The sequence below is a fragment of the Nyctereutes procyonoides genome, unplaced genomic scaffold (assembly GCF_905146905.1).
Source record: "Nyctereutes procyonoides isolate TBG_1078 unplaced genomic scaffold, NYPRO_anot_genome, whole genome shotgun sequence".
Classification (NCBI taxonomy): Eukaryota; Metazoa; Chordata; class Mammalia; order Carnivora; family Canidae; genus Nyctereutes; species Nyctereutes procyonoides.
In genome coordinates this window covers 29,035,505-29,061,149 of record NW_026575121.1, presented here as the reverse complement: position 1 = coordinate 29,061,149, position 25,645 = coordinate 29,035,505, and the positions used below count along the sequence as shown (strand labels likewise).

The window sequence follows — 25,645 nt, the reverse complement described above, 5'->3', positions numbered from 1 at the left end:
TGCAAAATTTCCCTTAAAATATAAATTATTATTTATATTTTTAACCAGATACAAAGAATTATCTGCAGTACTTTCAGTTAAAAGTTAAGATGGTTTTTAAAAATCAGTCTTCTTATTGAGATTATCAGACAGCGCTGAGTGAAGTAAATCAATCGGAGAAGGACAAACAGTGTATGTTCTCATTCATTTGGGGAATATGAATAATAGTGAAAGGGAATATAAGGGAAGGGAGAAGAAATGTGTGGGAAATATCAGAAAGGGAGACAGAACATAAAGACTCCTAACTCTGGGAAACGAACTAGGGGTGGTGGAAGGGGAGGAGGGCGGGGGGGTGGTGGTGAATGGGTGACGGGCACTGAGGGGACACTTGATGGGATGAGCACTGGGTGTTATTCTGTATGTTGGTAAATTGAACACCAATAAAAATTAATTTATTAAAAAAAAGAAAAAGAAAAAAAAAAGATTATCAGACAGCATCACCTTAAAAATGACGACATAGACTGTGCTTCCAAATAACTGGGGGCTGGAAAAACCTTCTGTGCCATCTGGTAATGGGTAGCCTTTCTTTAACAGAAGTGAAGGATTTCATGGCTCAGACATACCTTCTGATTACTTTTCACTGAAGAGGAGATTTTGAAAGCCAAATAGAAATTATAACATTAAATGACCAAAATGTTTTTTTTTTTTCAAAATGCAGAGTGATCTTTTAAAAAAATTTTTAAAAGATTTTATTTATTTATTCATGAAAGACAGAGAGAGAAAGAGAGAGAGGCAGAGACACAGGCAGAGGGAGAAGCAGGCTGCATGTAAGGGAGCCTGATGTGGGACTCGATCCCGGGTCTCCAGGATCACACCCTGGGCCCAAGGCAGGCACTAAACCACTGAGCCACCCAGGGATCCTCTAAATTTTTATTTATTTGAGTAATGTCTACATCCAATGTCGGCCTTGAACTCATGACTCTGAGGTCAAGAGTGGCATGTCCTTCCCACTGAGCCAGCCAGGTGCCCCTTATTAGTTTAAGTAAAACGTACTTAGAAGGGAAATCTGCCCTCCTCCTAAAGGCATGTATTACTTTCAAAGCAAATGTATTTCTTTTCATATTGTCTCTCTTGAACTGAGACTAGTTTAAATTGTTAATTCTTCTCATTAGGTAGCTTTTTCAGTTTACTTGAAATGCTTGCTAGTATTTTTTCTTAACTTTAAAAAAATACTTTCCCTCTCATTTTTGTACTTGTCTAAATTTTTCTGTGCCTACTAGAATTATTATAAAATGATTAATAATGAATCAAGCAGTTAAGCTCATACTGATTGTAAAAGAATTTATCCAGTTATTGTTTTTGCTTCATGTTTTAAGCTTATTTTCATATTCATATTTGTATCCATTTTTAAACATTTACTGAAGTTCATCTGTTCACTTTTTTTGTGTGGAAAAGACTTCATACTATAATCTTTTCTTGACTTCATAGTTAATAAGCCTTAGACACTTGTGATTATTTAAGCAGCATAAAAAAAGACAATGGTTATCAAACTTAAAATGTTTCTTTCTAAAGAGAGCTAAAACTTCTGCTCTTTAGTCCTGAACAATCAGTGTGTTTCCTGATTGCAGAGACAGGAAATACTTTACTTTTGAAGCAATAACGGTTATTCCTGGGAACTTTTATAATTGGCTGCATAGTGATAACGTGGACGTTAACAAATACAGCGGAATTACTGCTGGCTTATTTAAAAAGGAAAAGAACTTCTTAAGAGTGACAAAAGGCTAATTATTGAGGACTGCATCAGGTTGGCATATTTAGTGCTCTTGGAGAACGACTTTCAACCTGCTTCCTGACCAAAGGTATCTTTCCCTAGTGCTTTTTACAACTCAGATTTTTCTCCAGTGTTTGCTTAGACCTTTAAACATCCATTGTGGTTCTTTTAGAATTTGTTTTCTTTTGAAGTCCGGTAGAGTGTAATTTTTATAATACCCCTGGATTTCTTGGAGTGTGATAACTAATTATGATAATTAATGAGAAACCACAGCATGACATCCAGGGATCTAGTGGCAATTTTTTTCCCCTCTAGAATGAGGAATTGCTGTTGTCTGATTTTTGATATTTGAATCTGAATTCTTTTGTGAGGTCACTGAAGGTGTAACAACAACATACTGGCTTAAGGTGGCACTGTGCTTTTCCTTAATATTATGAGACATTTGAAAAAAGCCCTGTTGATTTATTGTTTGTTGAATTGACTATTGTGTATTAATGAAAATGAATAATTTCAATGACTTATGCTATTTCTGGTTTAACAGTAGAGTAAATTTTCATCTCCTTGCTCCTGTATTGACATTGGTGCAAAAATAAGCTCACAGAAATGTGGATCTGGATCAGGTCTTATTGACTATCTATCTAGCCCCCCTGCCCTCTTTCACTGGTGAGGAAACACTAGGATGCGGAATAGCACAAATTCCTGGCAGAGCTGGGGATAGAATACAAATCTCTCAGGCCCTGTTGTGTAGAGTCTTTTTCGTTATTGTTGTTTTGTGTTAAAGATTACATGCTATAGAATAAAAACCTTGCCTTTAGTTGGCATTAAATCCTCATCAGGTTCCATGTGACATAGTCAGATTCTGAGCAATGGAACTCTTCGTAGCTAGAGTATGAATAACTAGATTATACACCTGGAGCATGTAGTTTGAGGTGCTCTATGGCACTGGAGACATTCTTGACATGTACGTTCACTTCCCACTTGAGTGAGCACTAAGCAGAGTGAGAAGTTATGGCTTTCTATTTTTGGGAGTGCCAGATCTCGAGTTAGCAAAAGGAATTTACTAAACCTATATAAATCCTAGAGAACTTTTATCAGGATTCTAGGAAGTTGTTCACTACTATTTATACTTCAGTTTCCTGACAGTAGTTACTCAGTTTATTCTGAGCATGGAATACTTTACTAGCAGTCACATGGAAGAGCTCTAGAAAGAACAAAATCACCACCACTTAGTCTTCCTGTTAAGAGTTTACAGTACAATAGTAGACGGGGAAAAAGATGTTGAAAGATATGATACATATGAAGAATTAAAGTCATTCAAAAACATAAAAATGTACATATAAATATATCAGTAAATGCTGTCCTAGAAGAGAATGTTGTTTCCCCAAAATATCAGGAGTATGTGCAAGGACTGGGCTATGTATTTCTCTTGTGCTGCTTCTGATTGACCCTTCACATTAAATGCCTCATAGGTTTTCATATTTCTCTAATAAGTCATTTTCCCACTATGGACATTTTACTGACCTTTATCAGTGTCTCTCTCCTGGTGTGGGCTCTGAGTGTGTTGGCAGGGGCTGTACAATGTTTAATGTGTGTTTTCTGTGTAATGATAAGCAAAAACAGAGCTGGCTGTTGATAGGTCACGTGGAGCCTCTGCATCCCGGGTCATTGAAACCTGTTGTTGGTCATGACCTGAGGGGGAGGGTATTATGGCACAGTCAAGAACTCAGATTATGGGAAGATGAAGTTCCAATTCAGTTTAGTCAAGATGATAAGCTTTGCTTATATAAACTGGGTCATTAACTGAATTACATTTAGATTCTGAGCCTTTGCCTGTGGTTGCAAAGAAGTGTCAGTAAGACTATAGAAATGCAGCCCCTAATCAGTTCTTCACATATGAGAGCTCTCAATTTAATGGAAGAGAAAGGGTATAAATGTGTAATACAGAAGAATTGAGGCACCTTAGTTTGAATTAACTTTATTTGTAGTCTCAATCGTAGAATATAACTCTAAAAATAGTTTACATATTTGTAGCAAGATCAAAATCCTGCAGGTCCAAAAAAATCTTACAGATAATATTTCTTCTGTACTTTACAAAGACATTTTGGAAATTTATGAACACTTGGCTTGCAAAATTAGATGAAAAGTATTTCCTGAAATATGGTTAACAAGGAAGAAAGCATCCAACTATCTTAAAGTTTTGCCTAGCAGCCACTAGAATCATTTTGCTTTTTGTAGGGTTGAGTATCTAGCTCACTCTCCTTAGCTTTGGCCCTGGTAAGATACTAAGGCAAAAAGAAAATGACAGAGGGTTAAGGTTGCTGGTCATGTGTTAGTACAAAACACCTGACTTCTTTCCTGAGTCAGGTCAGGTGTTTAGGGTAGTCATTGAAACTATAGCATTTGGACTTGATTCTTTCATAGGAAGTATTTGACCAGCAAGCTGAAATCCTTATGATTTTGAACTGTGAGTGTTCTGGCATTGTATCCCAAATAATTACGTCAAAGAGAAGTTCTGGTTTCAGAATTGGTGCTAGAAGATTTGAAGATATGTGTCTAAATGTAAAACAACCCTGAATATAAAATAATCTTCTTTTCCAAAGATAAAAACTACCCTCCCCCCAGTTTCCTTCTTCTTCTTCTTCTTCTTTTTTTTTTTTCCTTTGGCCAACATAAGCATGTACTTTGTACCAGAAAGCATTTTAGGTTCTGGGATATGAGGGAAAAAATGGAAAAAAAAAAAAAAAAAAAAACCAGAAAAGCCAGAAATCACTGCCCTTCTACGGTCTGCATTCTGGCAAATAAATTATACAGGATGTTAAAAGGATGTTACTATAGAGAAGTAGGGGGAAAAAAACCCAGGGATTGCTGGCTGTGTCAGTGTATGTGTGTGTTTTGGGGTGGGGGGGGCAGGTGCTTTCTCACAGGGTGGCATTAGAGCATGGATTTAATGAAATGAGGGAGTGAGCCATGCAGTGAACTGGGAGAGGAGCATGGAGCTCAGAGCTCTTGAGGGAGGAGTGGGGAGGGGGCATGTTCTGGGAATAGCTAAAAGGTCTGTTTGGCTTCAACTGTGTGAGGGGGAGTTTAGGAGTAAGGTCATAGTGAATGCGGTTAAGATGAAAAGCTGAAAAGGTTGATTAGAGGTCATGGAAGACATGTAGCCACAGGGCATATTTAATATACGTATGTCATATGCAGATGGCATGGGCCCTTAGGGCATTGTAAGGATCTTGTCTTTTATTCTTAATGAAATAGACAGCTTGGAGGATTTACAGGTGAGTAACATGGCATTTGTTTCAGAAGGATTCTAACTTCAGTTTAAAAAGGATCCTCTGGCTTTTGAGAGTAGATTGAAGGGGGCAAGGGACGGACACTGGTTAAAAGATTAGTGGGTAAACAAGTAAGAGATGATTTGTATTCTGTTATATGACTGTACCACATTTTATCTGTTTGCTTTTGTTTTTTTCAGTTTTATTGAGATTTAATTGACATTCAGGGTTGTATTAGGTCAAGGCGGATAATATAATGACTTGATACATGTATATATTGGGAAATGATTGCCATAATCAGTTTAGCATCATTCACCTCACATAGTTGCAGGTTTGTTTTTTCTTTTCTTAAAAGTCGAGCTTTTAAGATCTACTTGATTAGCAACTTTCAAATATATAATGTAGTATTACTAGTAATAATCACCATGCTGTATGTGATATCCCAGAACTTACCTTGAAGTTTGTACCTTTTGACTATTCCAGCACCTCCATCACCTCCTTTGCTCCTGGCAACCACCAATCTATTTTCCTTATCTATGAGTTCAGTTTTTAAAAATGCCACATATAATTGAGGTCACCCAGTATTTCTATTTCTCTGTCTAGCGTATTTTAATTAGCATGATGCTCTTGAGGTCCATTCGTATTGTTGCAAATGGCAGGATTCCTATTTTATGGCGAAATAATATTCCATTTATACACTTATATTTATATCTGTGTATTATATTTATTCATTATGGATAGACCCTGAGGTGGTTTGTATGTCTTGGCTATTGTTAATAATGTTGTAGTGAATATGGGGGTACAGATATATTCTTTGAGAAAGTTATTTTGTTTCCTTTGGTTATATACCCAGAAGTAGAATTACTGGATCATATGATGGTTCTGTTTTTATCTTGAGGAATCCCCATACTGTTTGCCATTTTAACTGCCTCAGTTTATGTTCCCACTAAAACAACGTGGAGATTCTCTTCCTCCACATCATTGCCAGTGCTTATCTTTGGTCTTTTTTGATGATAACCACTTGGTAAGATGATATATCTCATTCTGGTTTTGATTTACATTTCCCTGATGCTTAGTGAGTGTTCATGTGATGAACATCACGATTGGTTGGGACTAAGGCTTCTATGAATATTTGTGGACAAGCTTTTGTGTGGGCATATTTTCAGGGCTGTTAGCAAATCTCTAAGAGTGGGGTTACTGGGTCCCGAGATAGGTCTATGTTTACCTCCTGAGAAACTCCCAAAAGATTTTCTAAAACAGTTTTGCCATTTTACATCTCTGCATACAATGTATGAGAGTTCCAGTTGCTCCACATCCCAGCAGGCACTTTGTCTTTTTGATGTTAGCCATTCTAATAGGTGTGTGTAATGTTATCTTACTGTGGTTTTAATTTGCATTTTTTCTGATGGCTAATATTGATGAGTGTCTGGATCTTAATCTCTTCATCCAGAAAGTTTATTTTATCCTCATTGTTGAAACTTTGGTTTCTTTCAGCAGAGACTTATAATAACTTTTATTTATTTTTTGCATTTATTTTTTTTCATGTCCAGTTAATATGTGTTAGTGTGTACTTTTTCAATCTTACTTTTTAAACCTCTGACCCTTCGTAATAACTTTCCAAAGTACTTAAAGGATATATTATGATTTATTAAAAGTTGACAGTGGGGATCCCTGGGTGGCGCAGCGGTTTGGCACCTGCCTTTGGCCCAGGGCGCGATCCTGGAGACCCGGGATCGAATCCCACGTCGGGCTCCCGGTGCATGGAGCCTGCTTCTCTCTCTGCCTGTGTCTCTGCCTCTCTCTCTCTCTCTCTCTCTCTCTGTGACTATCATAAATAAATTAAAAAAAAATAAAAGTTGGCAGTGGCCTGTTTGGTCTCACAGTTTTGCTTTGGGAATCCCACGTCGGGCTCCCGGTGCATGGAGCCTACTTCTCCCTCTGCCTGTGTCTCTGCCTCTCTCTCTCTCTCTCTCTCTCTCTGTGACTATCATAAATAAATAAAAAAAAAAAATAAAAGTTGGCAGTGGCCTGTTTGGTCTCACAGTTTTGTTTTTGGGAAGCCAATGCATTTAAAACGGAAAAGTAGAGCAGCCCTGTGGCTCGGCGGTTTAGTGCCGCCTTCAGCCCAGGAGACCCAGGATCGAGTCCCACGTCGGGCTCCCTGCATGGAGCCTGCTTCTCCCTCTGCCTGAGTCTCTGCCCCTCTCTCTATCTCTCTCTCTCCCTGTCTCCCATGCATAAATAAATAAAATCTTAAAAAAAAAGTTAAAGCTGATGATGGGAAATAGTATAAACAAATTGACTTAAAAAAATGGGAAAGTATAATACTGACATTAAATTTTTTATTTTACCTTTATTTGTGTCTGACAGTGTAATTTAATTTTACCCGTTATCCTATACAGGGTCCGACTATTACTTTTTATGTGTTACCATGTAGGATGGGAATGCATTGCATGTGATAGGAACAATTCTGGGTAAACATAAATTGTCCCTAAATATCCAACTGAAACGCGGATTTTAAATTCCTTTCCAGGTTCCTGATGTTATCAGCAGCATAAGGCAGCTATCTAAAGCTGCCATGAAAGAGGATGCCAAAGCCAGCAAAGACAACGAGGATGCCTTTTACAACTCCCAGAAGTTCGAAGTCCTGTACTGCGGGAAGGTGACGGTGACCCACAAGAAGGCGCCGTCGAGCCTCATCGACGACTGCATCGAGCAGTTCAGCCTGCACGAGCAGCAGCGCCTGAGGCTGCAGGGCGAGCAGCGCGGCTCGGAGGCGGGCGCCGACCCGGCGGTCTTCGAGGCCCCGGGGCCCGGCGCGGCCGCCGACGTCCTGCCCGAGGAAGGGGACGGCCTCCCCGACGCCCGGCCTGCCCCAGCAGCCGCGGCCAGCCTGCCGGGGCTGCCCAGCTCTCGGGGGGGCTTCCCCGAGCGCATCCTGGAAGATTCCGGCCTTGATGAACAGCAGCAGGAGTTCCGGTCTCGGTGCAGCAGCGTTACCGGAGTCTTGCAAAGGAAAGTTCACGAGAACAGCCAAAAACCGCAGCCGCGGAGGAGACACGCCAGCGCCCCGAGTCACGTGCAGCCCTCGGATTCTGAGAAGAACAGGACGATGCTGTTCCAGGTGCTGCCGGGCGGGGCGCTGGCGGGGCGCTGGCGGGGCGCTGGCGGGGCGGGGCGGGGCGGGGCGTGGCGGGGCGGGCGGGCGGGCGCCGGCGTGGGCGGGGCCTCAGCGCGCAGGGGCAGCAGGCCCCGCCCCATTCCGCACTCCGCAGCGGCCCACGCAGCTTCCGCTCCATCCTGCAAGCAGGGAGAGCAGGTGGACAGAGGAGCAGAGGAAAGTGGGGTAGGGCTCAGAGGCCGACGTGGAATATGGATTTTAGGAAGTGAGGGAGCAGGGCATGGAGAGAGGGAGGAAGAAGCAATTCAACAGCTTACCCTTCATATCACCAGCATTTGCCTTAGGTTGATTCTTAAGTAGATGCTGTGTCTTACAGAGGATTTAAAGATGTGAATTTGGGCAAGTGTGATAGGCCTGGAGGCGAAGGGGGGAGTTTTCCGTAGAGAAGGAAAAGCCTAGAGACTCACAGGTGTATTTTCAGATGATGTTACACAAAAAAGGAGAGTTAAAGAAACGCCGTGGGTCTGACAACTTCCTGGATTCGTTGCTAAAGTAATGTGCAAGCTGTATTATGGGTGTAAAAGATACACCTTAATTAAAAGGTAGTTTTTGAATTTCTACAGGATATAGGAAATGTCAAGTTCCACCTAAAAGAACTTGAGTCAAAACAGTGCCCTGGAGAGGTTAAGTCCTCCTGACAAGGTTAAGCTTGTAAGATGTGAGTTTTCTTGAAAAAAATAAAAGAGCAACTCTTCTCCCTTGAGTAGGAAATTCCACAGCGTACCTTGGTAAACAGTCCCAGTGTGTAATACTTGCTTATCAGAAGTTCATGGGTTCTTTTGTTTTGTCCTGTTTTGCTTTTGATAACTCTAGCCATGTAATGAAAGTATCCACAGTCTTTTTTTGGGTGATATGTTGACTGAGCTTCCTCTCTTTTTGGGACTATCAGATTTATTCATTTTCTTAGCCACAGTTATTGATGTTAATTTCTTTGGTTGGCGATTTTCATACATTTTAACTAATCTGCTCAGCTGCAGATATTATCTTTTTGTTGACCACTTGGTCAACAAAATGATTATATGATTTGTATGATTATAAATCATGGTTAAATAATTCATGTTTTTAGAAATCATGAAGTGAAGAACGGTTGCATGTTTTTAAAAAGACAATCATTTTTAATGAAAAAAAATGGTTTCTTTTATCTTATAAATTAAGACCAACTTAATTTTCATGATTTGTAGACAAAAGGAGGAAATATGTTGAGGGAGCTGATATTTGCAGTTGAAATACTGATTGGATTGAATCTGTATCACTAGTTACATATGTCATCGTAAAGTAAGATGTTAGGTCCTCGTGAGTTGAAATTAACTGGCATGTTTTTATTTTTAAGGTTGGACGGTTTGAGATTAACCTTATCAGTCCAGACACTAAATCAGTTGTGCTTGAGAAGAATTTTAAAGATATCTCTTCTTGTTCTCAGGTACGTATGTCATATATTTGGCAAAACCAACTTAAATCTTGTTTTTAAATTAACCACAAAACAACTAGACTTAAACTCAAATTTTACTGTTTTTTTTTTAAATTTTAATTTTTAAGTGGATTTGTCTTAAATAAGAGTGCTCCTGTGTTTGTGTCTCTACTACAAACAAAATTCTGTCCACGTCCCTCTGTATCATAGTAGTTGGTTCTCATTTTTATCACCCCTTTCTCCTCATAATGTCACTTCATCAAATTTCATCCTCAGGTGGAATTTTTGTGGTGGTGAGTTCTTTTGAAAATACCTCCACAGCTAGTGTTTTTCAGAGTTTTGGGCAGTGGGACTTGTGGGTGTCACTGAGTCATATTATCGTAGTAGATAGTAAAAGGAGAACTAGCACTTTCCACTTCTTTTCATGTAAAGGCCAAAGTTTGAAAAGAAAGTTTTGGTGTATTTTTGTCATTTTGTGTATTTTTAAATCATAAATTGTTTTTGAACCCTTTGAAATAACTGATACAGTTAAACGTGTACAAGGCCATAGAGGCATAAAACAGTGTCCTAAGTCCCACAGTAATAATTTAGGATGTCTATCACAAAGTTGAAGCCACCTAAATGTATTGTAAACACAGAAACAGTTTTCGAAGATACTGGAGTTGAGTGAGTATCTAGATCTAAATATAGGAAGGTGAAGAATGCAAGGATACATCTGTGGAGGTCTCTGGAATAGAGAGGAGTTAACTTCTTTCCCAGCAGGATGACTTAGATGCACCTCTAGGGACTCAGGTCTTGCCAAGGCCCACTTTTGTATTTTAACGTTGAAAAATCAAGACTACCTATTTATTTTTAAATTTCAGAATTAGTGTAGCTGTGGGTTTAATATTCAGATGTTCTGCCTTTCAAAAATGATAAACTTTTGTACCTCTTGTTAATTATTTGCCTTGGGCTCTGCTAGTGCTGTTTCACTTCTAATATTTTATTTATTCATTTAAAGATTTTATTTATTCATGAGAGACACATAAAGAGAGTCAGAGACATAGGCAGAGGAAGAAGCAGGCTCCCCTCAAGGAGCTCGATGCAGGACTCGATCCTGGAGCCCAGGATCACGACCTGAACTGAAGGTTGATGCTCAACTGCTGAGCCACCCAGGTGTCCCACACTTCTAATATTTTAATGTTTTGTTACTGGTGACCTAAAATTATGGCATGAAGATAAAAACTTTTTACTGAAATAACTGAGAGAGTAGCAGTGTCTAATTATAGGAATGAAAAATGGCAATTTTCTAAATTCTGGTTTAAAATACCAAAAATTGGGTAGAAAGATTATATTCACTTGAACTGAGAAAGTAGTTATTAAGTCTTTGTGTAATTACCTGTTTACTGGGGAGTCCCTGCAGGATCAGTTTTGTGAGGGCAGGTGTCTTATTTCATGGTGTCTCATTCTGTAGGGCATCAGAATAAAATGTTAAGATAGAGCTTAGTACTTAGATGTTCAGTAAATGTTGAATAAACATTTCTGCGTGTGGGACTTTGTGGCAAGTACAGAGGATAAAGTGGCGTACTGTCCAGTGTAGTTCCTGCTGCTCAGAACGAGAGTTATCCTAAAAACTTGTGCCTCTCACCCATACATTCCTCAAGTCTCCAGTAAGAAAACAGTAATGCTCATTGAACATCCAGAGGAGGGGAAAATAGAGGGGGGAAAAAAGAACCAACCAAACCAAATATATAAAACTGGTTCAAAAATGATTTTTGCTTTGTCCTCTCTCTTTTTTTTTTAAGATTTATTTACTTATTTTTATTTATGATAGACGCACAGAGAGAGAGAAAGAGGCAGAGACATAGGAGGGAGAAGCAGGCTCCATGCTGGGAGCTCGACATGGGACTTGATCCCGGGTCTCCAGGATCGCGCCCTGGGCCAAAGGCAGGTGCCAAACCGCTGAGCCACCCAGGGATCCCCCTGTCCTCTCTTTTTTTAAAGTGAGGATGTGGGGGTATGCCTGGGTGGCTCAGTGGTTGAGCATCTGCCTTCGGCTCGGGGCATGATCGTGGAGTCCTAGGAGCAAGTCCCAATTGGGCTCCTCATGGGGAGCCTGCTTCTCCTTCTGCTTATGTCTCTGCCTCTCTCTCTGTGTCTCTCATGAATGAATAAATAAAATCTAAAAAAATAAAAATAAAAAATAAAGTGAGGATGTGGAGAAAGGGGAACCTCTTGCACTGTTGGTGCAAATGCAAACTGGTACAGCCACTCTGGAAAACAGTATGGAGGATCCTCAAAAGTTAAAAATAGAGCTACTTGTCACCAGCAATTGCACTTCGAGGTATTTACCCAAAGGGTACAAAAGTACAGGTGTGAAAGGGCACATGCACTCCAATGTTTATAGCAGCATTATCAACAGTAGCCAAATTATGGAAAGAACCCAAATGTCCATTGGCTGGAGAATGGATAAAGAAGCTGTGGTGTGCGCGAGTGTGCGCGCACGCACACACACACACACACACTGGAATATTACTCAGCCATCAAAAAGAATGAAATCTGGCCATTTGCAATGATGTGGATGGAGCTAGAGTGTATTTTGCTAAGCTAAATAAGTGAATCAGAGAAACACAAATACTGTATGATTTCACTCATATGTAGAATTTAAGAAACAATACAGATGAACATAGGAGAAGGGGGAAGAAAGACACAGAGAAGCAAACCATAAGAGACTCTTAATAATAGAGAACAAACTGAGTGCTGCTGGAAGGGGAGGTGGGTGGTGGGGGCTTGGCTAAATGGGTGAGGGGTATTAAGGAAGGCACTTGTGATGAGCACTGGGTGTTGTATGTAAGTGATGAATCACTGAATTCTACACCTGAAACCAATTTTACCATTTATTTTAACTAACCAGAATTTAAATAAAAACTTGAAATAAAAAGAAAAAGCAAGCTTTATATCCCAACCTTCTGGTTCAGAAAAAGACTTACACATTTGTGCAAAGGCCTTTGATCAGAATAATTGTTTAGTTAACCTCTGCTCCTCACTGAATAGCCCTGCTCTTATTACTTCTTTCCACAGACTTGAACTGATAGACTTGCGTCAAATTCAGCAACAGACCTGCTTTTTAACACATGCACCCCTACAAACAGTTCTTTCCACAAAATCTATAGGACTGTGTCCATGACAAGCTTGAGGAATAGGGAGTGGTTTTCTTTCCTGGAAACATTGCCACTGCTCAAAGACTCCCTGAGTTAGTGAGGTCCTATAAGTTTTTCCCATTTAGTACTATAAGCTAGTGAAAGATATTTTGTTGTCACTAAGGAGTTGTACCAGATGGAGCTAACTTCCAGCTCATGAATGGTAACCTCACCCCTCCTTACTTTTTTCTTTTGGTTGAAATGGATTTCCTTTATTCGTATCCATTGGATTGATACCATTCAATGGATCCATATCCACTGAATACTGCCAGAAAAGTGGTTACCATTTATCAAAGTTATGTGCCAGTAACTATAATAGGGAATTCTTAGCTGTACATTTCAAAAATTGCTGAGATGGGTGCCATTACTACTCTTTTCTAATGAGAAATGGAGCCTCAAAGATCGTTACTAGAAGCCTAGCACAATGTCTCATACCCTGCAGGTGGGTTGAACTAAGAATGAAGCACAAATCTGTCAGAATCCAAAGCCTACTTTCTTTTCACTGGGATTTAGGTTACTTCAGGACAACTGTACATTTCTTGTATACCCTGCTTTCTAAAGTATTATGTTTGCTATTAAAATAACAAGGTGTGCGTACTAATTGCTATGTATGTATTCAGCCTGGCTGAAGTTCACAAATGATTCAGAATATTTTATTAAGTATAGCTGAGCTTATTTTGTGTGGGTTTGGGAAGTATAGTGGTTTGTAAATTTGGATAGTTGACACCTGCAGTAATATCTCCATTGTATTGGTTTTCTAACAGCTGTGGCTCCTTACATGTCTATATATGGACAGAGACTCTAGTATGTTGAATGCATACTTTAGGGAATTGCATGCCATTTAATTAAAGCATGGTTAGTTGTAGTTTTTCTGATTCTTAGCTTCATATAGACAAGAAAGCAGTTTATGATAAACCATCGGACTGCTTGTTCTAAGAAGACTAATAAATTGAAAACTCCATTACTTGCAAATACTAAGTAGTAATTTTATTACAGGAGACAATGAATCATGTCATCATCTTTTTTTTTTCCTGTGGCCCAGAGTCACAGTGTGCAAGAGTGTCTGAACCAAAACAATGTGAATTCCTCTTTCGCTTTATTTTATGTGTCAAAAGATCACTGCATACATTTCCTATGCCATTATGTCCCCTATCACTGGGCTGAGAAAGACAAATTCATGGAAGTGTGAAAGCATAGAACTCATGCCAGTTTTCATAGTGTTAATTAGTAAAGACTGCACTTCTTTTCCCCTTGTAGGGTATAAAGCATGTGGATCATTTTGGCTTTATCTGTCGGGAGTCACCAGAGCCTGGACTGAGCCTTTATATCTGTTATGTGTTCCAGTGTGCCAGCGAATCTCTGGTAAGTGGTATGATTCTTGTCTGCATGCTCCTGCCCACACATCCGGCTGACAGGAGACTTGTCTCTTATGAACCCAAGCCTCACAGAACTGCCACCAGTGGAAAAAGAAGAGGGCATCTAGAAACTGGTTTCTGTTAATTAAAGCAGCAGTAGAAAAACAAAAACAAATTGTCATGGTAATTTTTATTATTTTTTATTTTTTTTTGTCATGGTAATTTTTAAGCCCAGATACTTTCTTGAGTTTAATAAATCCAGTCATGTTATCAGGACTATTTTTAAAAGGTAGGAAAAGACTAATGATAGGAGAAGAGCTGTTATTTTTTCCATTGCTCATGTCAGATAATAAGGAAGATTACTGATCTCTTATTCTCGGAATTATTATAACATCTCAGAGGAGGTAATGTTTACATCAGCAGAGCAGAGAAAGATTTTGTTTTCTTTCTTTATTTCATTAGGCACTGTTCTCATTTTTTAAAAACTTTATTTTTTAATGGTCTTGTTTTTGCTTTCATTTTCTCTCTTTGGAATGTGAAAGTTGATTCTTCTTTAGAACACCCTCCCTCCACTCCCTCCACCTGCCCCTTTATGGCAGCAGTTGGAGTTAAAGAAAAATTTAAGGCAAATTTAGAAAAGCATGTGAATGACAAAACATATTTTGATATTTTTCCTTAAAATTTATTAGTTTTTCTTCCATTTGTAATATGTCTCCTAACCATTTTAACACAAACCCTTACGTCTATCACCATAGCTTGAAGAAAAATATTTTCTTAGACATATAACCCTCCTGTAAGCATTTCTCCTGGGGAAACACACACCACTTAGACATAGACAACAAGCCAGGCAGCATTCTTCTCACTTCTTTGGTGCATATTGCTGTCATTTCTGCTCAACTCTGGCCTTCCATAGTCACCGTGTGGAAGGAATACTGAGGTATAGGAATAATGAAGAAATGAGAGTGAAATGGTACAAAAGCACTTTCTGCCTGGGACCCTCTGGACCTCAATTTGTTTCTCTGGGGATTATAGCACTCCCATCACTAACAGTTTCTTACTCAAGAGAGTTCCATTTGCATTTCATTCTCATGCTAGATAATTAACCATACCTAGGATAAATCCACATGTTGAGATCCAGGTGACCATGGTATAATAGGCACAGTTCAGGATTCAAGATAGGAATTTGAGAGTTGCCACTATGTAAATGGTAGTTGAAGGCCTGAGAGCAGGTGAGCACCTGCAGGGAGAGAGAGAAAGCCAAAGAGAAGCAGCAATGCATCACTGGAAAGTGCCAACCAAGTAAAACGTAGGAAGAAAATAATGTCTGGAGAATCTGCTGCCCTGCTGCCCGCTCACCCCTCACTCCCTTCTTTCTTCCCTCTTCCTCGCTAAGGCTGGTTCTTCCACATTCTGGATTCCTGATTCTTCTAACTTTCCAAAACCTGTTTTTTATTCCATGTTTTATTTTGGCATCTCCATTTTCCCAGCTTCCCAGTTTAGAAATCATAACACATTCTCCTTCACCTTCTATATATCCAGTTATTTGCCAAATCCTGTTAACATAAAGATAGAAAGGTTTCTTATCCATTTCTCATTCTTTCCCCTCTGCCTGATTCTGGGCATTCACCTTCCTTGCTTAGACTATCACACTAGTGTCCTAACTAGTCTCCCTGCCACTAGCTTAATCTGTCATCATGCTAAAGCCATATGATGTTTCTCACAAAATTTCCAGGAACCAGTTAATGCCTCCTTGTTAAGAGACAAAGTCTAGATTGTCTGGCATGGCAGAAGGACCTTTCTCCTTCTCTGGTCCCCACCAGAATACCTCTCCTTTTCATGACTGTGTCCTCCCACAGACTGTCCCATCTCTTTAGCTGGTCTCTGGGCCAGAAAGCAGAGGCTGGTGTGATGGTGTGATGTAGCTTTCGTTTGGTTTGCTACTGAAGCAGCAAATGGTTCATGCAGGGGACACATGGGATCAAGGATTTATATGAGTGGCTGGGGCTCACATAAGTACAGCTAAAGTTCTGAGATCACTGTTGGTTGTACAGAGTGAGGAGTCTGCTGTGTCAGAGGAGGCCAAAGCCAGGGCTCACACTTTTACATTGTTAGGCAGAGAAGGTGGCCATTGGGTTTCATGGTCTACCCTGCTGCAAAACAAAGGAGATTATGCCGTGTTTTCATTACCCATTTTTCACATTCTATTTTCTCCTGCCTCTTTGGATGTGAGGCAGGTCTGCTCTTGCTTTACTGTGACTTGAATCCCCTTCTTTTCTATTTTGTTTTTGTATACATCCTGGTGAAGCCTTTTTGGATGAATTTTTCTTTTTGGTGGGAATTGACTTCTTTTAGTTGCTTTGTTGTCAGTGCTCTCGCCCCATATTGTTCATAAGTCTCCAAAAATTCCTATCAATCCCACTCTTATTTACATAGCATTCCAGTTCACTAGATTACTAATACCACAAGGTCAGGACCATTCTTATTCTTGTCATATCCCTGCACCCCACTGTTTCTTAAGTGTGTATTTTGAGTGAGTGAGTGCAATACTCTTAACTAAGGCAATCATTGTCTAGGTGCTGGTTTATTTCATTACTGTATAACCTGCACTAAGAGGAAGATCACATAAAACCTTTTTTTATTTTTAAGATTTTATTTATTTATTCATGAAAGACACAGAGGCAGAGACATAGACAGAGGGGGAGAAGCAGGCTCCCTGTAGGGAGCCTGATGTAGGACTTGATCCCAGGACCCGAGGACCATAATCTGAGCCAAAGGCAGATGCTTAATCACTGAGCCACTCAGATACCCCTGCATAAAAGTTTCTTATTCTCAGCTTCTTAGAGGTTTTGTTTTGTTTGTAGGTTGGGTCCCCCCCCCGCCATACATGTAAAATAACTTTGTGAAACAGAGTCAGAGTAGAAGTTCTGGAAATGTGCTGTATTTTCCACCTTAAGAAGCTCTGTGACTAAGGCAACAGCCCAGTGTGGCTGAGAATGTCTTCCTTTTACATCGAAGCTGTATCAGAATCTCCATTTTGGCACTTTTAGGAATAACAGGACTTTGCTAGAATCTTTCAAAACTTCTTGATTCTAGGGACGCTCAGCAGTTGGGTGTCTGCCTTGGGCTCAGGGTATGATCCCGGGGTCTGGGATCTAATCCTACATTGGGCTCCTTGTGGGGAGCCTGCTTCTTGCTTTGCCAATGTCTCTGTCTCTGTCTCTCTCTTCTGTATCTCTCATGAATAAGTAAAATACTAAAAAAAAAAAACTTGTTGATTCTAGTTTTTTTTTTAGTAAGCATCTTAATTGAATAGTGGGGCATCAGAATTGCAAGCTAGAAGAAAAATTAGATATGATTTCCTGTATAAAAGAATATGGTTCAAGCAGATGACATATAGAACAAAACAAGAACAGTTAATTAAATATTATAGTTTAAGCAGCGTTATGATTGATGTGGCATGGCAGTTGTCATCATCTTGTAAGATGTCAACATCTTACTTTGTGTAAGACAAAGTACTACAAAACTACACATGCTGACTTATCTTCTCTGAGCAAAAAGAATACATAACCAGCATTTTCTTTTTTGTCTTTGTCATAGTTGCTGTGAATTGATAAACAGTGTAGTGTGTTCAAGGGTCCTGGGGAGTTACACTCCAAGTTTAGATGCTCAGTATGCCTTCCTTCCTTCCTTTGTAAAATAGCTGTAGGTGGTTGGCTTCATCTTGTTTAATCAACCCTTGAGATTTGTGGAAAACAAAATTTTTACACTCTCCAAAATTGTTTCAAAAGATATGGGAAAAAATGGAAATTGCTACTGATAGACAAAAAGTAAAACCCCACAGATGCAGACAATAGTATCAGGAAAGGTGCGAAAAAAAAAAGGAAAGGAAAAAAAACTCAGGCTCCCAAGACCCAGAATTCGTGTAGGGTTTAATAGTTTACATTTTCCTGGGAATTAAACTAGGTAATCCTGTGAAGTCCTTACATATTCTGTGATTGATAGACTTATTCCTAAGTGCCATAAAATACCTAAATTTGGCGCATAAATGTTTATGAGCATTATCTTCATTATGGATTTTCACCTTTAATATTAGAAGTTGGCTTTCCTTGTCCCACCTCATACTTTTCACTGGAAATTTAATTTTGCCTGATGGCAATGCTAAGAAAACTCTTCTTCTGTTTGCACAAAACATTTATAATTTTAGAAGTCAAATAAATATTTTAATAATATTTGTGTCTGGAAGAAATTAGTAGCCACATATTAGATACCATTGAAATGGCCTCTTGTTTCATCTAGAAATAGAGAAGAAAACATGAAAATTCAATATTTCCATTGGAGGTCTTTATAAGATAATATTACTAAAATCAAATAATGAAACCATATGAAAGCTAAGCAGATAACTCATCCTTTTAGTGCCTTTAACAAATGAGAAACAAGAACATAGAAATAAACATGTGCATAAGTAATTGAAATTGTTTTTGAATACACACATAACAAGGCAAATGAAATAAAGCTGCAAAGGCATTAAAATTAGACTTGTACTTTTATTTTCAAGAACTAGAAATCTTTATTTTTTAATTATAGTAAAAAGAACAGACTTTATGAATAACTCATTTTTATTTATGGAACAATGTGAAATTATTCATCAGCCTTTTAAAAACTTGATAACACACAGTAAAACATCACTGAATTAATGACTGGCTGGTGCTTAGTGTTTGATCTCTCCTTATAATAATATTAGAAGAATAAAGTTTCATTTCAGGTTCTTTATACACTCAAATGCAGAAGTAGATTAAATCCTTTTAGTACATGTGCTGCCGAAGCGAGCACTAGATTAAATCCTTTAAATAATAGCTCATTCTTAAAGCAGGCTGAAAGGGGGAAAGCAAAGACTTTAAAAAGTGGTATTCACTACCAAAGCTAGCTTGAGTGAGGCCCTGGGTCCTCCACAGCTCTCTATGGCGGTTTGAGACTTTGATCTCAGTTCTCCAGTGTCTGGGAAAACCACAACTTACATTGATGACTTCATCACAGAGACATGGCCTGAAGTCAGTTTAGCAGTGCAGGAGGATGAGCTGATAGTTGACCCCAAAGAAGCAACCAGGAAATGAGACTGCTAGATTCACACTTCTTGATTGAGTCATTGGAAAGGCTAGGAGAAACCACATGGTAATTTTCAAACTGCTGACCTAATGGTGAGACCTAAGTGCTCCACAATATGATGTCACAACTTATTATCACAAATCAGAAGCAAAATGATAATAAATGAGCAGATGTAGAGGGAATACCAGTAACCTTCACAGACTTCCCTCAACATTATTTCAATTGAACTCCTTTCCCATGACTTTGCTGAAACCCATGCTTTATTTATTTTTACACTAAAAATGATCCAGAAGGATAAAGTCAATAGGATACCTATTACCAAAAGTAAACATGAAACCTATTTTGTTGCTTTCTATATATTGCACACAGAACTTCCAAAGAAATATGATATACTACTTAATGAAACAAAGATCTGATTGTCAGTTAAACTGTCAGTGGCGGTATAGCACTCAGAGGGATCTAAAAATAGCATTCAAGTAATCTTTGTTAGACACATGAAAATGGTCTTACTTTATCCAGCTTTCAATGATAGTATAAGTGAAGGTTTAACTTTACACTTCATATTTTCTCTCTACTAGCTCTGTAGTCGTCAAATTCCATTATTTATTATTTAGTTAGTGTCGGCAAAGTCTCCATATTTCTGTTGGGCTTTTAATGTCTTACTATGAAGGCAAACATTTATTAGAGACCTAAGTTTTATTTCTTCTTGTAGGTTGATGAGGTAATGCTGACTCTGAAACAAGCCTTCAGCACCGCAGCTGCCCTGCAGAGTGCCAAGACCCAGATTAAGCTGTGCGAGGCCTGCCCTATGCACTCTTTGCATAAGCTCTGTGAAAGGATTGAAGGTACAGTAGAACTTGGTGAGGGCGGAGGAGGAGTTTGCTTTGGCATCTGGGAAGTGAGAAAGTCATTACTGTCAGTGAATGGGTCTTTGTTTCCAGGTGAAACCAGAGCTTGGAGAATCATTTCTCAGGTCTGGTCACATTTGTGTTCTCAGTGTCTCTGAGGCACTTGGCTTTTTCCTTCCTCTTTATTTCTCTTTTTAATTTTTAATTTATTTTTTTGAAGGCAGACTCAAGGAAGGGAGTTGTATTTCCCACAGTTCTTCAGACTGCTCTGTACTTGGTGGGAACTGACCAAATATTTGTCGAATGGGTGAAGAGAGGCAAAGGAATCCCAGAATGTCAGCTGTTTAAGTCTCTTTTTATTCTCCTCTCACTTGATGATGTGTTCCTTTTCCCTAAAAGTATAGAACTGGGATGAGCCTCATGAGGCTTTTGAGGAGTATTTGAAAATGATGGAGATAATGGATATGATATCATAAAGCAAGTTTTTAAAAAAGTATTCTGAGGAGGGAAGAGGGGGAATGAGGAAGAGGTGACTCTGTGACTCACATTCCCTTTCTCATTATCTGTTATTAACAAAAAAGGTTGAAAACTACTTCACAAGAGAAGAAACACAATTCAGTAAACACTTGTTAAGCATCTGCTTTGTGCCAAGCAGTGTGCTAGTCACTGGGAAGACAAATGATTGAGATGTGGATTATGCCTTCAGAAGCTTACCGTCGAGAGGGGAAGACAGGCATATGAGCTGGTTAATGCAATTTAGCATGATAGGTGTTATGATAGATGGGGAGAGTGCAAGTGCAAGTGCCAGGACACAGCAGAGAATGATCTCCTCATTGTAAATGCAAATTGTGATTTCTGTTCAGTAGACAGCAGGATCATAGGCACAGGGCAAAATTGATGAACAGCAGTGTTTATTGAATATCCTTTCAACTGTGTGAACTGGGACTATTTAAATGTAATATTCAGATTTTAAAATTTCTGATTTACAGAATGCACATGATTTTCACACTTGTACCTTTACAAAAATGGAACATTCTTTGGTGTACAGTAAAGAGAACATTAGAAGTCTGTGGAGGAAATGCTGAATTGCTCAGGAATCAGTGTGGGTCAGTTTGCTATCCAAAGAGAGAAATATTCTTCCCACTTATCCTACTCAAAATGTACTCCAGATGTATCAAACCCCTCACTGTAAGCAAAATATTAAAGTTACTAATATAAGAATATTGTTATGTCCATAAACAAGGAAGCCTTTATTAAGATACAAAAATGCAAAAACTGTTAAAAGAAGACATTGACAGATTTGACTTCATAAGAATTTATATTTTTTACATAACTATTACCTTGGAAGTTAAATGAGGAGATAGCAGATTGGTAATCAGGATTTATTAGAATTCTTACTGTCTGAAAGAGAAAGATAAAACCACCAGTAGGAAATGTCACAATCCATATTAAAAAACACTCAAATGAAAAGGAAATTAAAAGGTTCAGTAATAAAAATGAGAATATTCTCAAACTCACTAGATGTCAGAGACATGAAAATGAAACCAATAATATGATAGTCATCATATTAACTTGATGAAATTGTGGGGATATTGATATATTTATGTGAGGCTGTTGTGTAAATTGGTATCACCATTTTGAGGGATGGTTGATAGAAATTCATTAACCTACAATTACCCACCAGTTCCCTGTCATGATAAGAGAAACTCTTTTAATTTTTAAGATTTTATTTATTTATTCAGGAGAGACACAGAGAGAGGCAGACACATAGGCAGAGGGAGAAGCAGGCTCCTCATGGGGAGCCTGATGCAGGATTCGATCCCGGGACTCTGGGATCATGGTCTGAGCCAAAGGCAGACGCTCAACCACTGAGTCACCCAGATGCCCCAGAAACTCTTAATGTAGGTTTACAAGGTGCCATTTTTAAGGTTGTATTGTTTTAAAATAAGGGAAAATTGTAAACAACCCAGATGTGTCTCAATAACATAACTGAAGTATGTTCCTACAATGGAATAATTAATAGGAACGGATTTCAACTGTGTATCAATTTGGATACATCTTAAAATTATATAATTGAGTAAAATGATAATTTGCTGAATAATACATACACTTTGCTATATCTGGAAAAAATGAATAATAGCTTATGTTTAATTTTTTTTAAGATTTTTATTTATTTGATAGAAAAAGAGAGCAGAAGCAGGGGGGATGGCAGGCAGAGGGAGATGGAGAAACAGGTTCCCCGCCAAGCATGGAGACTGATGCAGGACTTGATCCCAGGACCCTGGGATCATGACCTGAGCTGAAGGCAGGCACTTGAGCCACCCAGGTACCTCCTGTATTTCATTTTTAAAGAACTTTGAATATGTTCTACTTCTAGATTTACAGGAAAGTTGCAGAGAGTTTCCAAATGTTCATCCCCCATCCTCCCCAGTTGTTAACATCTCACTGGGCTATATAGCCCAGTGCAGTGTTCAGAATAGGAAATTAGTATTGGCACACCATTATTATCCAAACTAAACATTTCATTTGATCTTCACCAGTTGTTTCATTCATGTCCTTTATTGTTTCAGGGTCCTAGTCAGGATTCCAGCTTGTGTGTAATTGTTACTTTACCCTGGTCTCCTGCAGTCTGTAGCTACCCCTAAGTCTTTTGTTGTCTTCCATGACTTTGACATCCCCCCATGAGCATCTCTGTTACTTTGCTGGATGTCCATCAGTTCAGCCTGTGTGATGTTGTCTCACATTTGGCCTAAGGGCACCCCTCCTCAGCAAGAGCACTATAGAAATGGTGCGGCCTTCTTCTCAGTGAATCCTGTCATGGGGCTCATGGTGTTGAGGAGAGGAGTGTATTACTGATCATGCTGGCCTTATCACCTGGTCAAGGTGGTCTCAGCAATTTCCCATTATAAAATTACTACTCTTCCCCCTGGAGCCAACACATATTTTAGGGAAGATACTTTGAATCTATACAAATCTGTCTCTTTTGCCTTTGCTCACTGATTCTAGTATCTATCAAAGGCCAATTTAGCTCTATCTATAATATTCTCATACTAAAAAAATATATAGAATTTATATTGCTTGGGTAATAAAATATAAAGCAAATACATACACACAGTGTTATCTTAGAAGAAAATAACTTTTTGCTTTTAAAAATTTTTATAGGGATCCCTGGGTGGCGCAGCGGTTTGGCGCCTGCCTTTGGCCCAGGGCGCGATTCTGGAGACCCGGGATCAAGTCCCACGTCGGGCTCCCGGTGCATGGAGCCTGCTTCTCCCTCTGCCCATGTCTCTGCCCCCCCCCCTCTGTGACAATCATAAATAAATAAATTAAAAAAATAAAAATAAAAATTTTTATAAAGCCAGAAGTATTTTCATGGAAAATTTTTTGCCCAAGGACTTGATATAAATTATGTGTAAGACCTTGATAGATATAAAGATGACAGGATATAAAGAGGTAAACAATTTTGTGGTAGAATAATGACGCTAATTATGTCACTAAGTACTATTGCTATTTTTTCAAATTTTGTTTCCATGGAACAGGACCTACATGAGGAAGAGAGATTCCTGTTTATACTGTAGTTCTGTCTTTTGATATTATTAATAGTAAATTAGTATTAGGTCATGTTTTAAGCTTAGAGATTTTGGCCGATTGCTAGTATTCACCTATGAGTTTCTACGGTGTCTGTGCTTGTTTGAATACTGAATGGTACCTGGTTATGCTGCTGATTGGCATCTTTTAGAAACTTCTGGTTAATAATTCTGACTTCAAGATAACCGATGGGGGGGGCGTTGGTTTTGGTAAGGGTTCCCTCTGGCTTTAATCATTTTGTGGTAGCGTTCCAAAGTTTGTTATAGGCAGGGACACATCTCCTTGAGAAGATTTAACTTCAGAGCCTGCTGACAGAGGGACAAGCTGTAACATGATATATGCATTTTGATCTCTGCAGCTACACTCTCTTTAATACTTATTCCCATCATTTTCCATAGGTCTCTACCCCCCGAGAGCCAAGCTGGTAATACAGAGGCATCTCTCATCACTGACAGATAATGAGCAAGCAGACATCTTTGAGCGAGTTCAGGTAACATGATTTATAGTTCTCACAAATAAGATATAAGAAATGAGAATTGGATCCTATTTTATAAGTTTTTTTTCCCACTCCTCTCTCTGAAGTTAAAGATATATATCCTTTTGTACTATATATGATAGTTTAACTAGAATACCACTGTTACTCTTGCTCCTAAGAGCAGTGAAACACTTAGCTTTTTTTATGTCTGTCTGCCAGACGCATAAAACCAAGTGGGAATACAATAAAATGAGAGAAGCTGTGTTGTATACTGTGTTCTTGGTTTGACTGTTGGACAGAAAATGAAGCCAGTCAGTGACCAGGAGGAGAATGAGCTTGTGATTTTACATTTGAGGCAGCTGTGTGAAGCCAAGCAGAGGACACACATTCACATTGGAGAAGGCCCATCGGTGAGAAGATGTTTTTTTTGCCTTGACCTAATTTTATTTTGTTTATTTATTTAGTGAGAATATCACAGAAGATGTGAAAGAAGTTTCCTTTCTTTGTGTTCTCACCTTTAGGGTTAAAGTTCTATCATTTATTTTTCAGCATCTTAGTTTTATAGGAGGTTTTAGCATTGGGTTTTAGCATTGAGTTTTCAAATGTGAAAAAAATGGGTTTTTGGTATAAAAACAGTAATAACATGCTCATGATTTGGAATGAACTTTTCTTTTGGTGATATTGATCCATTTTATTTCAAATTCATATGTACATTTTATTTCATTACAAGTTTACATAACCTTGAACGGTAAACAGCAGACACTCAAAGAAGCAGTAGTATTTTGGAAACAGCCATTTTAGCTGCAAAGGAAGGTCTGATATTTTTGTGTCTATGATTGAGAACATGTTTCCAGCTGCATATAGATAAAGCAAGACACCAGCAACAGCCCTGTAAGGAGATGATGACATAGTTACTTCTCGATAACACAAAATCAGGAACAAGTTACATATCACTTTATTAGTAATTCCTGAATTGTATTCATTGAACATGTTCTTCTAGAGAACCTCCTGTGAGCCAAGCTGTGTGACGATGGTGAACAAAAAAGAAATGAATGAATCCTCCAGGGAAGAGCTCAAATATTGGAAAGGGAAATGCAAACAGATAAATGGACACATAGAATAGGCAAAAATGTGGCTTCTTAAAAGAATGCGCAGTGAGCCCCAAACTAGGTATTTCTTTGCTTTAGAGCTAGAGTGCAGAGTAAGAATAGAGGAAAGAATTCAAGAATTTAAGAGGAAGAAATTTTTGGGAGGAGGGAGTGGGAATGAAGTTTTAGGGGAGATAGTTTTCTTTCCTGCTAGTAGTAGGATTTTCCCTCCCTCCCTCCCTCCCCGCTTCCTTTCTTCCTTTCATTTATTCATCTGATATTTACTGAGCAGCTACTGTGTCAAGCACTGTAAGCATTGTGCTAAGTACCAATACAATTTCCCTATTTTAGTCATGTTCTTTGCCTGAAAGCCTGAGAAGAATGTCCTCCCCATCCTTTAT

General features: G+C 38.8%; 1 protein-coding gene across 1 annotated transcript in view; it reads left to right on the top strand.

Annotated features, from left to right (window-relative positions):
• Positions 1-25,645, top strand: part of TBC1D4 (TBC1 domain family member 4) — a 175,579-nt gene that overhangs the window by 101,757 nt on the left and 48,177 nt on the right. The window contains 6 exon segments of the mRNA XM_055336019.1: positions 7,553-8,143; positions 9,531-9,620; positions 14,045-14,149; positions 19,958-20,090; positions 24,080-24,171; positions 24,456-24,566. Coding sequence (XP_055191994.1) covers positions 7,553-8,143; positions 9,531-9,620; positions 14,045-14,149; positions 19,958-20,090; positions 24,080-24,171; positions 24,456-24,566 — 1,122 coding nt within the window.